This window comes from Trachemys scripta, unplaced genomic scaffold (assembly GCF_013100865.1).
Source record: "Trachemys scripta elegans isolate TJP31775 unplaced genomic scaffold, CAS_Tse_1.0 scaffold_28, whole genome shotgun sequence".
Taxonomy (NCBI): Eukaryota; Metazoa; Chordata; order Testudines; family Emydidae; genus Trachemys; species Trachemys scripta.
In genome coordinates this window covers 1,298,222-1,312,926 of record NW_023260513.1, presented here as the reverse complement: position 1 = coordinate 1,312,926, position 14,705 = coordinate 1,298,222, and the positions used below count along the sequence as shown (strand labels likewise).

At 50.1% G+C, this 14,705-nt stretch overlaps 1 protein-coding gene across 1 annotated transcript in view; it reads right to left on the bottom strand.

The window, feature by feature from the left end:
- Window positions 1-2,269: 2,269 nt before the first annotated feature.
- Window positions 2,270-14,705, bottom strand: part of LOC117870449 (early activation antigen CD69-like) — a gene marked incomplete at its 3' end in the record, with an annotated part of 18,166 nt that continues 5,730 nt past the window's right edge. Inside the window, 2 exon segments of the mRNA XM_034757607.1 lie at window positions 2,270-2,365; window positions 5,419-5,551. Coding sequence (XP_034613498.1) covers window positions 2,270-2,365; window positions 5,419-5,515 — 193 coding nt within the window.

Below are 14,705 nucleotides of genomic sequence, written 5' to 3'. Positions count from 1 at the left end.
TTTACAGATGGGAAAACTGAGTCACAGGGTGGGAAAGTGACTGGCCTAAGGTCACCCAGCAGACTGACAGAGCTGAGAACAGACCCCACTTCTTCGGAGTCCAAGCCCATCTTGTAAGCACTTGTTGCTCTGAGTTACAGGCAGGAAAGTTGGCATTTGAAATGAAAGTGATCAATACTGTAGTCTAACGGATGGAGTCAGGACTGGATTCTGAGCTCAGTGACTTGGAGGTAAAACCGGAGTCAGTGGATCCAGGTTTGGATTCTGATCTCAGTGACTCTGATGTAAATGTAGAGTGATCCCACCAAAGTCAATGATGCCTGGGACAGATTCTGATCTGTTATCATGGTGTAAATGCAGTGTCACTCCGCAAAACCCTTCGGAGTTATTCTGGATTGTAGCTCACAGCAGAATCTGTCAGAAGGTCACAACCACACCATTCTCCACCCCAGAGGCTGACACAGCAGATTCACAGGCCCTGGTCATAGCCCAGCCATTTATCACATCACCCCTGCATGCTAATGCCTGTGAGGTTAAGCATGGATTCGTCTACCAGCTCCTCTTGACTGCCCTCTCTGGCAGAGAAGAGGCGCAAGAGGTCTGGGTAAGGCAGCAGGAATTTTACTGCCTTATGGCCTGTGCATGCCACTGATTGGAAGTAGTCCCATGTTCCCCTTATACCCAGATCACAGGTGTCTGAGCCTGGGCAGTTATATTAAACTAAGCTGTGTAAGGGACCAAATAGCTGAGAACTGTGAAAACTCGACTCACCTCGACATTTCCTTCATCCGCTAGGAAAGCAGTAAAAGGAGAACAAAATGAACCCAAATTTAACCCTTTCAGTCCAGCAAAGCTTCCATGGTATAATCCCTTACGGCAGCAGGGAGGGAACTAAAGGGCCGGGGAAGTGGTTTTCTGATCAGACTTGGGGCTCTGAGAGCGTCAGAATGATCTGAGATGGGCTGATATTTCCAATCAAGCTGGAAATAAAACACAACTTTTTAACAGTCAGGGAGAGTAACCATCAGAGTAACTCCCTATGGGCGGGGGCAGATTCTCCATCACTTGCCTGGAGATTGGATTGGTCTCTCTTAAAGGTTTGGATTCAGATCCTCAGCTGATGCAAACCAGCAATGTAAACAGAGCTATGTTGATTTACACCAGCCTGCTCTAGTTAAATTGGTCAGCAATTCCCCTCCATCCCCCCCCCATGGAAATTCATTGATATTTTTGGTGAAAATTGGAATAGTGAGAAAATCAGCAAAAAGATAAAGTTCCTCATGGGAGTTGAAGTTCAGGTGCCCCATGCTCCCATTCTCTTCTATAGGCCAGGCTCCCTCGTTGAACTATATTTCCCATGATGCATCATGTTTCCCCCCCCTTTTGGAGAAGGGTGACAGTGTGCATCATGGGAGTCCCTGGCAATGATGCATCATGGGAGATGTAGTCTGGCCCACTAAGGAGAATGATGTCATGAGAGTCATAGCTCAGTTGTCTCATCCCCAGGTTTAAATTCTCGTACTGTATTTCCTGGCACCCCGGGACTCGGGGTTTCTGCTCCACAGAGGGTACCGGGGCTCGAACCTTTGAAAATATTTATCAGAGCTGCACTCCGGACAGCTCGGGCTGAATTTAAGCCCTGTTCTTGCCTTTATTTATGACCTGTTTCTTTACCTTTACAGCCTGGAGGTTGCGTTGTAATAGGTTTTTGCATTGCTTAATGGAGCGTGTTCTATAGACAAAGGGCCAACCCCTCGGCTGGTGTCAAGCAGCCGAGCTCCATTGAATAATAATAATCTCTCGCTCTTCTAAACACTTTTCATTCACAGCTCAAAGCACTTTGCAAAGGGAGATCAGGATCCCCATTTTACAAATGGGAAAACAGAGGCACCGAGACATGAAGTGACTTGCTCAAGGTCACCAGCTGGCTCGTGGCAGAGCCAAGAAAACAACCCAAGTCTCCTGTGTCCCAGGCCAGTGCCCTATCTGCTAGGCCACACTGCCTCCCAGCATCAAGGAAGCTACCCCGATTAGTGCCAACTGAGAACCTGGCATGTGCCAGCTACATGCATTCTGCTGTGGGAGTGACTGGGGGGGGTCTGATGAATGGAGAGCCCTGCAGAAAAGCAGGGCAGTGGCCACTCCGAGGTGTTGGGAGCCCCAGAAATAATCAGAGAGAAGCTGAGCCAGCGCCTGTAATCAGACCGGAGATCGTGAGTGAGACAGCTGCCGGGGAACCGGAACAAAGAGCCAGGAGCGGAGAACTCACCTGCCAAAGCTACAACTAGGGCAATAATGATGCTCACAACTGCCATGAATCCGATGGCGTATCGAGACCGGTTCCTGGCCCTGGCCGGAGGCTGAGCTGAAAACATTAAAGCAGCTGTTTACATTCCCTGTGGTACTCGGGAAGAGACGATGAGGGATCAAATTTCGGATCATCACAGCAATTAAGAGCTGGGCTACAGAACGGAGGCAGCGGTAGAGGGGATGATGGGGTCAGAATGGCAGGCCAGGAAGGTGACCGGAGCGGCAGAATTCGGAAAGGACAGCTTATGCCATTTGCTGATTTCAGGCCAAAGTTTTCAAACCTGGATGCTTCAGCCAGACTCCCGTATCCGCAGTTAGGCATCTAAAGAAGAAGCTGATTGCCAGCAGTCTGGCACTCCCATTGAGGCCAAGGAGAGTATCAGCATCTTTGAACACAGAAATAGCCACCCTGGATCAGACGCAGGGTCCAGCTAGTCCAGTCACTTCGGCCTGGACCCACAAAGGGATGTAGCTGCCTCAATCTGGGATTAGGCACCTAAATCCAAGGTTTAGGTACCGCTGCGATGCACAACCCCCCCCTGCTCTGCTGCGTCTAACCCTGCAGATGCCTAAACTAATTCAGCACCTAGGGTAAGTGTCTAAGTTTCTGCCTATGGGCATGTGCACTATCAGTCTAGACACCCAGACACCTAACTCCTGCCTCAGCTCCAGAGTGATTCAAAACCAGAGGGATGACCAGAGCCTCTCCACCTACCTTGCCTGATCCAGTACGTGTGCTCGGAGGCCACCTAGCTGAGGAAGATCTCTCTTTAGCCTAGTAGTTAAGCTACTCACCTAGCACAGAGGGGATCCCCAGTACACGTTCCCCCACAAAGGGATTTGAACAGGACTCTGCTACCTCTCCAGTGGATTCCTGAACCATTGAGCGATGGGCTATTCTGACGCAAGTCTCGCTTGGTGACACTGTTCATCTTTAAATAATTGAACTGTTAAATGGGCCAGAGACCATGTGAGACTGACTCCTTAGCCCCGTGGTTAGGTCCTCACCAGAGAGGCAGCAGATCCCTGTTCAAATCAGCCGGAGGAGGATTTGAAGGGGAGTCTCCCACATCCCAGGTGAGTACCAAAAACGACTTGGGCACCTCAGCCACCTGACGCCAGGAGAGGGCCCCCAGCTCCGTGAGGGGGCGGGACTGAGGACACCCCCCAGCCCCCGCTCAGCATCTCCCATGGGCTAGCTTAGGTGTCTCCCTGTCTAGCAGGCTGCCTTTTGTGGATCCCATTCTGAGGTGCCCCTCTCCCCCCAGGCAGTGGACAGGAAGCCGAGGCTCCTAACCCAGGCCTGGTGGATCCCGGTGATTTTTCTAGGCATCTAAAAGATGGGCGATATGACGCTTTGTTTTGCAGCGCCTAAGTCCCTATGTGGATCTGGCCCCTTGTCTCCCTTGGCCTCAGTTCCCCACGTGTAACTTCCCTAACCTCACAGTGCGGTTGTGAGGATCAATACACTGACGACTGTAAGGAGCCTCGGTACTACATTAACAGGAGGCCACATAAGTATGTAAGCTGCCTAGATAGGTCACTCAGTGAGAAAGCGTCTCAAGAGATACTTGATACCCTATGGCAATGGAACTATGGAAAAGGAACTAGAAAATTAGACAGACCAGGCTGAAAAGAGACGCAAGGCTGAAGAGACGGAGGAAAACTGGCACATATATAGGACTGACAAGCTTAACGGATAGTTTGGCTCAGTGGGTAGATGACAGATATACCAGGTTTCTGGTTTTCATCCTGGCTGACCCTGTGGCTACTGGAATAGAACTAATTGTGAGGATTTCCTATTTGCAAGTTTTTGAGGGCTGGTCTTTTTTTCTGTTACATGAGTCATGCATATTTCATTGTCTCTTTTCCTTTCACCAACAACGGGAAGGGAAACGCGTGAAGGAAAGAGGCAGTTTTTATTAGAAAGTGAGAGTGTGACATTTTGACTCCAGTGGAGCTACACTGATTCATACCAGCTGGGGATCCGGCCTCATTGACCCCCAAGGAGCTTTAAGTTACGCTGGCAATAGCAGTCCCTATGGCCACTCCACTGGCCTAGAGTCTCCAGAGTATACTGTGCTCCAGCCCTACCCCCTCCTGACTCTGGCAGCCTCCCCTCCCTTGTTGGGCAGAGGGTTAGGAGCAGCTCCACAAGCTAAATTCCCAGCTGCCCACTTTGGGTAGCTTTGCACCATCTAGCACCTAGAAGGGGGATCCAGGATCTGGCCCAATAAGCGAAGGTTTTGATTCACCCTCACCTTTGTGCAGCTTTTAAAATGAAGTTGATGCAGCAGGATGGAAGGGGCTGAAATGACTTACCCTGACCTGTATCTGTAGCAGGATTTGAGCCCTGTAATCTTCATCACTGAGAACACTGGCTGCTATCACTTGAGCTAATGAAGTAAGTCCCGTGGATAGCAGCAGTAGTAGGTTATTATCCTCTAGTAGACCAGCTTCTGGGGTGGGGTATGTGCCACCCACTCCCAACAGCAGGGTTTGAACCCAGGATCTTTAGCTCTAAAAGCAGCTGTTTCAACCACTTGAGTTAAAGAATTAAACCCACAAGACAGCAGTAACAATAGGCTGTTATCCTCCAGTGATGGGTAAAGAATGTAACACTCACTCCACCAGCATGGCTCACTAGCAGGGTTTAAACTGGGGACCCTACTAGACTAGAAAGCCTGGAATGCTCTTAATTGAACTAATGGAAAAAACTTAATTAGCTTACAGAAGTTGTAAGTTGTTATCCTCTAGTGCTACTAAGGGAGAAAGAGAACCAGGTCTACACGTGGGTTACAGTGTCATCAAATATCAGAGGGGTAGCCGTGTTAGTCTGAATCTGTAAAAAGTGAAAAAGAGACCTTTGGCACCTTAATATAGACTAACAGACGTATTAGAGCATATGCCTTCATGGATGAATACCCACTTTGTCGGATTCGTCCGACGAAGTGGGTATTCACCCACGAAAGCTCATGCTCCAATACGTCTGTTAGTCTATAAGGTGCCATGGGACTTTTTTTCACTTTTTACAGTGTCACCAAACTATGCTGAGATGGCTCCCTAGGAAACTGCTTAAGAACAAGATCAAACAGAAGACAACTATACCTTGAGGCTGCTCTGTCAGCACCTGGTTGGAACGGCTGTGTAGCATGTCTCCCGCCTGCTTTTCATTGTGCCTGGGCCTCTTGAAGCTGTTCCCCATTCCGTCCACGTCAGAGCACACGTGAGTGAAAGAAAACTAGAGCATAAAGAAGTTTTCCGTTAATTAAATGAAGAGTGCAGGATAAGAGCCAGACAGTCACCAAAATCAGAGCATAACCCACAAATACACTGGGGGCTCTTTGTCCCCTTCTTGTGGCTGTTTCATGATGGCTCTGTTATTGTAAGCACCACATAATAGGAAATAAACCCTGGCCCTTCTTTGGTGTGGCAGTCAGACTTGAATTTGGGGGCCCTGATCCCTGACCACGTGCTACTGAACTATAAATTAATAGCGATCTGGCTCCCGGAGAAAAACCCTAGGAGGCAGCAGTGTATTTCAGAGCTCACTACGCCCACTTAAACACACCATGGATGGCTGCGTAATTGTGTCACTCAGCCTCCTACTGCTGGAGCAGCCCGGGCAGCAGACACCTGTGTCTGTAAACTTCCAAGCTCATGTGAAGCTAACCACAGATAATTGTGGTGTGTGTTACCTCACAGCTGTAAATCGTTCATTCCAACTCAGTCACTGCCAACAGCTTCTCCGTGACTCAGCTAAGCTTTTAAACACTCAGCGCTTGGCCACATGGGGAAATGGACTGGAATAACCATTTCAGAATATGCTATTTCAGACCAGCTCCCCGTGCAGACAGTATTGTGAAATAAAAACAGGATTTTATTCCAGAAGAATTACTCTACTTGGGATTTTGCACTAATTATTCCAGAATAAGGTGATGTTTGTTCCAGAAGAGAGTGTCCACATGCTCTCCAGAATAGCTACTGCTGTCAATTTCCCTGTGTAGATGAGCCCTTATAAAACTCCCATGGACTTCAATGGGGCAGGATCAATTCAACCCTATAATCTGTTTGACAGTGCACAGCACAATGGGCACCCTGCACCCTCATTTGGGCCTTTGGGTGCTACAGCGATAGAAATAATAATAATAATAAATACATCTCTAATAATGTAACACTCATTTCTTATCTAGTGCTTTTCATCAATAGATCCCAAGTGCTTCACATGTACCCACCCTCCCAACATCCCTGTGAGATAGGGAAATGCTGTTACCCCTATTGTACAGCTGGAGAAACTGAGCCACGAAGATGCTAAGTGACTTGTCCAAGGCCACTCAAGAAGACTGCAGTGGAGCAGGGGATTGAAGCTGGCCTAGCCAGGCCTAGCCAGTGCCCTAACCACTAGGTGATCCTTCCTCTAAATAAGAAAAAGATGCCAAGAAACTGAGGTGCTGGAGCTCTGCAAGCGTCTCCTTCACTTAGGAATCATTTCACTGCATTCTAATTCTTGAATCAAAAGTTTCAGCGTAAAAGGTTCTTGGCTAAAAGGGAAAGAAAAGTGCCAGAATCCTGCTACTGGGGTACTCACTCAGGATGAAATTTAAGCTGGGCAAGGGCTACGGAACACATAAATCCCACTTCAAGGCCTTATGTGGGATTTGCGGGATGTCTGGTTAGTACCAATTGCGAATGACTCACCATCCAGAGATCTGCAACACTTTGAACTTCCAGCCATGCCCTGGGTGGCTTGAAATGTTATGAGTCATTAGTGCAATGTGACTTCCAAATAACCTGACCTCAAAGTATATTCCTGCCTCACCTTCACTGACAAAATCACTCCCAATCTCCTGGTTGCATGCACGCTAAACCCCTTCCCTTATGTTCCTACTAGCGGGGGTGCAGCCTTGCTGACACCACCATCAGGGACATGGTGTAGAGGAGCCAGTCAGAGACAGTAAACTCACTGGAGAAAGTATCAGAGGGGTAGCCGTGTTAGTCTGGATCTGTAAAAGCAGCAAAGAGTCCTGTGGCACCTTATAGACTAACAGCCGTATTGGAGCATGAGCTTTCGTGGGTGAATGCTCACTTCGTCAGATGCATCCAAAGACGTGCGTATTCACCCATGAAAGCTCATGCTCCAATACGGCTGTTAGTCTATAAGGTGCCACAGGACTCTTTGCTGCTTTCACTGGAGAAAATTCACCCTGCAGACATTGCCCCCCCCCTCCTGAAAGAAACTGAGCCGTTGACTCTTTGCATCTCACTCATTCAGTTAGGAACCATCTAGTCCCTGATGGAACTGAAAGGAGGGTGTGTACACCAACACGTGCATTTTAATTATTGAATCAAAAAAGTATGTGGTTGTAAGAACTTCTGGGAAAGAAAGAAAGAAAGAAAGAAAGAAAGAAAGAAAGAAAGAAGCCCCAGGATTCCTGCTACAGAGGGCAGCTTTGTAGGGGGCATGAAAGGATATTCACCCAGGGGGACATTTACCCCTGTGCAAGACTTAAATGCTGCACAGGCCATCATGCTGGCTCTCTCTCCCTAAACCAACTCCTCTCATCTCCCGGCCATAAGAAGGCACGCACCACATTGAGACCCACATGCTGGATCTGTGTGTTGGGGTGGGGAGGGGATCTAGTCTATAGGGTACTTACAAGGGGCTTGGCCTCTAGGATGTGAAATACTGACTGCCACCTGGAACGCGTGTGAGCAGCAGAGGTTTGTCGGTAGGGAGACGGTGCAGGGAGAGAATGCCTCCCCACAGCAAAAAACCTTATAATCCATGCAGCTGGGTTTGGATGATTCCCCCTTCCCCCATTTCAAACACCACACCTTGAATAAATCTTCAACTACCAACAAAATCTCCCTCTCCCTGCATGCAGCAGTCAGTCTCACCCCTCCCAGCCTTAACAGGGATGCCAGGGCCCAGCTGGGTACATCAGCGCCCACAGCCCTGAGCAAGCATCTTGCAGATAATCAGGCATCCTGCCAGAAGCACCGTTCTGGGCTTCTTTATCTTGATAAATCTGTTACTTCATAAATGGGAGATTTCCCCTCACAGGAACCCCTGGCAAGCCTAATAAATTTCCAGATTGTTTCTATTTAGCGATTTCCTCAGTATCTACTTATCTTAATTATAATACTTCCTAAGTCATGTAATGTATGAGATTTGTACAGTGGAAGTGGGCTGCAAACCAGGTTCCTTGACGTATCTCTGATGGCAGCTGGGTCGGACACACTGGGGTAAATGAAATGCTCCATCTTTAGAGAGACAAGGCCCATGGGCAAGGTGGTATCTTTCATTGGACCAAATTCTGGTGGTGAGAGAGATGCTTTCCAGCTACACAGAGTTCGTTTTCAGTTCTGGAAAACTGAAGAAGAGCTCTGAGTAAGCTTGAAAGTTTGTCTCTCTCACCAATAGAAGTTGGTCCAGTAACAGATATCCCCTAGGGTGACCAGATAACAAGTATGAAAAATGGGGATGGGGATGGGGGTGGGGGAGGGGTAATAGGCACCTATATAAGACAAAGCCCCGAATATCGGGACTGTCCCTACAAAATCGAGACATCTGCTCACACTAATATCACCTCACCCACCTTGTCTCTCTAATATCCTGGGACCAACGTGGCTTCAAAATGTGTTAATGAACATAGGAATCACCTGGTTTCATTTTAAGTATGTAGCAAAACGTTTCGATGAAAATCAACGCCGGAGAAAGAAAAGTAGGATTCAAGGGGGACTTAAAAGGCTGCATGGGTCTCGTAGGGAGAAGTAGTTGCACAGAGATAGATTGAAGGATGGAAATATAGAACATGAAAGAGGAAGATGGGGACTGAGGCTGGGGAATCAGAACAAAGGATAATAGCAACATCTAGTTTTTATAGAGCATTTTTGGTCCATAGATCTCAGAGCGCTCTACAGGTGGGGAAGAAGAGTGCGGTACTTGAAAGTCACGCAGTAGCCCACTGGCAGAACTAGGATTAGAACCTCTATAGCCCAGGGCAGCATGCTATACCACTACACCATACCAACTGCCCTCCACAGTCTTTGGAGCTGCAGATTAAAGGGTATGGATAAGGAAAACTCTGATGAAACAGACATGTTCTGTACCAAGCATAATCTTAGCACTTCAACAGCAACAACAGGAGAATCGCTCCCTTTTTCTCTATTGCAATAAAATGTGCATCTTACTTTGGTGGAGACGGCTCGGGCTGTGTCAGGCTGTTGGGAAGCAGAGCGCACTCAGCAGAACCCGCGCAGCGGAGATCCAGACAGCAGGATGAGAAGTAGAAGAGAATTACACAAGAAGCTGGGTGTGTACACTGAAGTCTGGGCTGCTACCAAGCCTGCGATAAGATGACTAGAGCCCTGCAAGTCTTCAGATAGCCACTTTATAGCCAGGGATAGCCACTTGGCAGCCATGGATGAGGAGGCAGATAGCCGCGGCCCATGTTTGTAGGTGGCGGATCAGAAGCGGATACAAACACTGGGTTCTAAAGATGACTCAACTCTCACCATGTTTACTTCATCTGGCTGCAAACACAGCTCCAGGGAACAGCGGGATATTCCCATCACCCTTTCACTGAGTGAGACTTGAGTGACATGCATACCCCACCCTGATCGCTTTCCCTGGGCCCCCTAAAAGCCTCCCCCCAGCTCCTTGCTATGATGGGGCGCCTGCGGACGTCCCCAGCACGGTGGACATGGGGCAGAATGAGCCCTGCACAGAGAGCAGAGTGACTGGGCAAAGTCACTTTGCAGACACTGCTGTGGGAACGTGTCTCTTTAAAGGGTCTGGCACGAGCTGAGTGGAACCAGTTCTCAGACTGTGCAGAGCTGATCTGTAGAAGGACACAGTCACTGAATAAAGCCAGTGTCCCGCAAGTGCTGGCTGAGTGTTTACTGAACACCACGGCTGCTCTCCAGATTGATGTAGGGGGAGAAGGGGATGTAACCCTCAGCAGGAAGGACACCTGGAAGTCGTTGGGGGAAGAGAGGAGATCAGAAGCGGGGTAAATATACCCTGCATTTCCTTCTCTCCAGACACCCTGTGTAACCTGCTGCTCAGTTCCCTCCGCTGAGCCCAGCCACAGAGTACTGAAGAGTATTACAGGTAATAATAGGTAAGCCTGACGCTAGCTCAAGGTGCAGTGAGCTCTGGAAGTACCCAGTTCAATCCCCCGCATGTCAGCCAATCACCTGTTATATCCTGGGGGGCAACAGTTTTAGGAAGAAATCACTGGGACACAGAGAGCTGTAAACCTTGGAGCAGCCGTTTATTGCTACCACAGAACTAACCAAAAGCCAGCCCAAACAGGCTGGGCTATCCCCTAATAATCTAACTCAGTTGCCATAGCAACACAAGATTCTATTACCACAACAACCAAATACACAACAACACCTGGTTGCAGCGCTGGGGAATACCATTTCTCAGAATCAGCGCAGGCAGAGGGGCCAGTAACACACCTCCTGGGTCAGTCTACTCATGTGCATGGGTCGGCCCTGCTGGGGAAGGATGGTTTTGTGGTCAAAGCACAGGACTGGCCTGTGGGAAACCTAGATTCAATCCCCAGCTCTGCCACAGATTCCTTGGGCGACCGTGGGCAAGTCGCTGCATCTCTTTGGGCCTCAACTATCCATCTATAAGGAATAATAATAATCCTTCCTGTTTGTAATCTCTTCAGCGCAGGGCCTGTCTCTCCCTGTGTGTCTGTGCAGCGCCCGGCACAACGGGCCCCTGATCTCAGCTGGGGCAGGGCCTGTCTCTCACTGTGTGTCTGTGCAGCGCCCGGCACAACGGGCCACTGATCTCAGCTGGGGCAGGGCCTGCCTCTCGCTGTGTGTCTGTGCAGCGCTTGGCACAACGGGGGCCTGAGCTCAGCGGGGGCAGGGCCTGTCTCTCGCTGTGTGTCTGTGCAGCGCCTGGCACAATGGGGCCCTGATCTCAGCTGGGGCAGGGACTGTCTCTCCCCGTGTGTCTGTGCAGCACTCGGCACAACTGGGGCCTCTAGGTGATAAAAGAACACATACAAATCCTAAGCCTGGTTTCCACACAAACAATCCTAATGATGTTTAGGAAGCGAGCGCCTGTACTTCGCAACATGTGACCGACAGTGGTGTGTGCGCTGAATGAACTCAGCCCTGCCAGTAATCACGGTTTGCTGCATGGCTGTACGCTACACGCTGGCAGCCAGCCCAGGAGAAACATGTGATTCTGACATCACAACCATTCCAGTGGGTCTCACTCACAGCCAGCGGCTCTGCTGAGCGAGGGAGCAGTGGCCATGTGGACGCTCAGTCTCTCGGCTTGACAGCCATGGATCCTAATGCTGCAGCCCTTGGGAACCTGGGAACCCAGGCTGGGCAGTGATGGTCCTCCCAGCCTCCCATAAGTAACCAAACACCAGACTGTAACAATCACATTTTTCTGGTGAAGTTCTTCCACCTTTCCCTGCCTCCCTCATCATTGGCTAGCCCTGGGACCAGCACAGCTGTGGATGGGGGAAGAGAGCACCCTAGGCCGGACTCACCCTGGGCTCAGCACAGGGATGGTGGGGTTGGAGGAGGGTGGGCACTGGACTTCCCTTCGCTTTCCTCTGCAGTGACTGGCATCCTCCCTAGCCTGAATCAATGCATCCTGCCTGCTCCTATCCCATACAGCATCAGTGTGCAGCTGGCGAGAGAGCTCCTTCTCTGCCCGCCCCCCCCAACACCCTGCACACCCCTGGAGTTTCCCAGAATTCTGATCTCCCGGTGACTACTGAGAGCAAGCCAGGAGATTTTAACAGGGTATTTTAAGAAAATGACATTACGTCATGTTGGGGGGAAAAAATCTCCCGGAATAGCTTCAGTCAGAGTTGGCAACTATACCCCCACCTGACATTGGTTAGGGCTGAATCTTAACAAATGACCCCTCCCTCCCTTTATATGGAGCAATCAAACTTCCCTCTCCCCTGGGGCAGGCTGCTCTGCTCAATTGTCTACCAAGTCACAGTGGAAGATCTTCCTCTGTCTATAAATTCACACCCACCAGGTAGCTTCTGTTAGCCGCTTCCTGTACCAAGATGCTGCGAGCTCTGCCCTCAGGATGCAAGCTCAGAGGTTGTTCAATGGACTCTACTAAAAATAGGCTCCCCTTGGAGGCTCCACTGCTCTACGATCATTCACGTGGCAGAAGATCCCGGAAAGAGCCATGTGGGAATAAGGAACAGCAGAAAGTGGTGGGAGTTTGCACCAGCAGCAGGTTAAGCCAATGCAGGCTCCTCCACACATCATGATAACAGCCAACACCCATCTCCAACTGTGGATCTAGCAATGGTTCTTAGCTGGTCCCCAACACTGTTGTCCCTCAGCACCTCACAATCTTTTCAGGTGTTTCTCCTCAGAACAGGGCTGCCATCCCCGTTGAAGGGATGGAGAATTGAAACTAGGCCTCTCGAGTCACAGGTTACCACCCTAACCACTAAACCGTCCTTCCTCTGACTGGGCCTTGCTTTGGAAGGAAAACCAGGCTTATGTCAGCGCTAGGCCGGAATTGTTGTTAAAGTCCCATGTAGCCTTTTATTTTAATTGAAAGTGAATTTTGTAATCTGGTATTACACCACCATGGGTTTGACTCTGGTGGCTACAGTTTCAAGCTTAATAACCGAGTGAAAGTCACCTCTGCTACTTGTTTTAGAGTTAGAGTCTCTAGGAACACGAAGACCAAGGATGGGGACTGACCACACATACATTCATCAGTACAAAGTAAGTCTGGTCTATTTTATAGATTTTATTAAAGTTACAGTTGAAGTTATGATTACCCCTGCATATAGAAATTCTGTAGAGACCTATGCACAAGTTACAGCATACTCACATCCTTAACAACAGTGTTAGGGTCTGATGGGTCTCTCATGGCTTGATCATCAGTAGAGGGATGGTTCCTATTGGAGTCTCCCATAGGGAGCTCAATTTTCCCATTCTGGGTACCCTCTGCACATGTCCATAAAAGTGTCCACCCTCTTTTCTCTTATTGGTCTGTGTCCCCTGGAAACTTCAGGGACCCCAATTTTCTATAGGCCGTGTAATTTCCCTTTGTTCTCATTAGCATTGACGCACAAACTGTATCCCATAATTAAGACACATGTCAGAGACAGATGTGTCTTTACAGTATTTTTATGATCTTTTCTGGGTAATTTTGTGCAATATTACCTCTTGGTACTTCTTTTTCCATAATCTTACGATATTGGGTTATTTCTCAGTAACTGGCTTAAATCATCATTTCTTGTCTCCAAGGCCTAAAATAGCAAAGCTAAAGTCTTGCAGGCCTTAACTTACAGGTTCTTTCGCTTCAGCTTGTTTTACTCATGTCTAATACTTGGTTCCTCTAAATCAGATGTGGGCAAACTTTCTGGCCCAAGGGTCACATCAGAGTGTAGAAATTGTATGGAGGGCCTTGAATGCCTACAAAATTGGGGTTGGGGTCCAGGAGGGGGTGACGGCTCCAATTGGGGTGTGGGCTCTGGAGTAGGGCTGGGGATGAGGGGGTTGGGGTGTAGGACGGTGCTCTGGGATGGGGAAGCGGGGTACAGAGGGCAGGAGGGGGATCAGGGTTGGGGCTGGGGGTTGTGGTGTGGGGAGTGGGTGAGGGCTCTGGCTGGGAGTGCAGGCTCTGGGGTGGGGCTGGGGATGAAGGGTTTGGGGTGCAAGAGGGTGCTCTGGACTGGAGGGGTTTCGAGGGTGGGAGGGGGATTAGGGCTGGGGCAAGGGGCTGAGGCATGGTGGGGGCACTGATGCATGCAGGCTCTGGGCAGTGGTTACCTGAAGTCTGGGGCCAGGGATGAGGGGTTGGGGTGCTTAGCATGAATGCACAACCTGCCTCTGGGCTGGGACAGGTGTTTGGGGTGCAGGGGGGTGAGGAGTCGGGGGTTGGGGTGCCGGAGGAGGCTCAAGGCTGGGGGTTGGGCTCGGGCTTGGAGCGTGGGGTGCGGGCTTACCTGGGGCGGCTACCAGTCAGTGGCTCAGCAGGGCCAAGGCAGGCTCCCTGCCTGTCCTGGGTCCATGGTACATTGCTCCTGGAAAGCAGCCAGCAGGTCCTGCACCGGAACCACCTGCCCCAGCCCTGAGCCCTCCCAAACCTGGAGCCCCCTCCTGCACCCCAAACCCCTCATCCCCAACCCCACCCCAGAGCCTGCACCCTCAGCCCAGAGCCCTCACCCTGCCCCACACCCCAGCCCCTACCTCAATCCACAACCCCCTCCCACACTCTGAATTCCTTGGTCCCCCCCAGCCTGGAGCCCCCTCCTGCACCCCAAACCCCTCATCCCCAACCCCACCCCAGAGCCTGCACCCTCAGCCCAGAGCCCTCACCCTGCCCCACACCCCAGCCCCTACCTCAATCCACAACCCCCTCC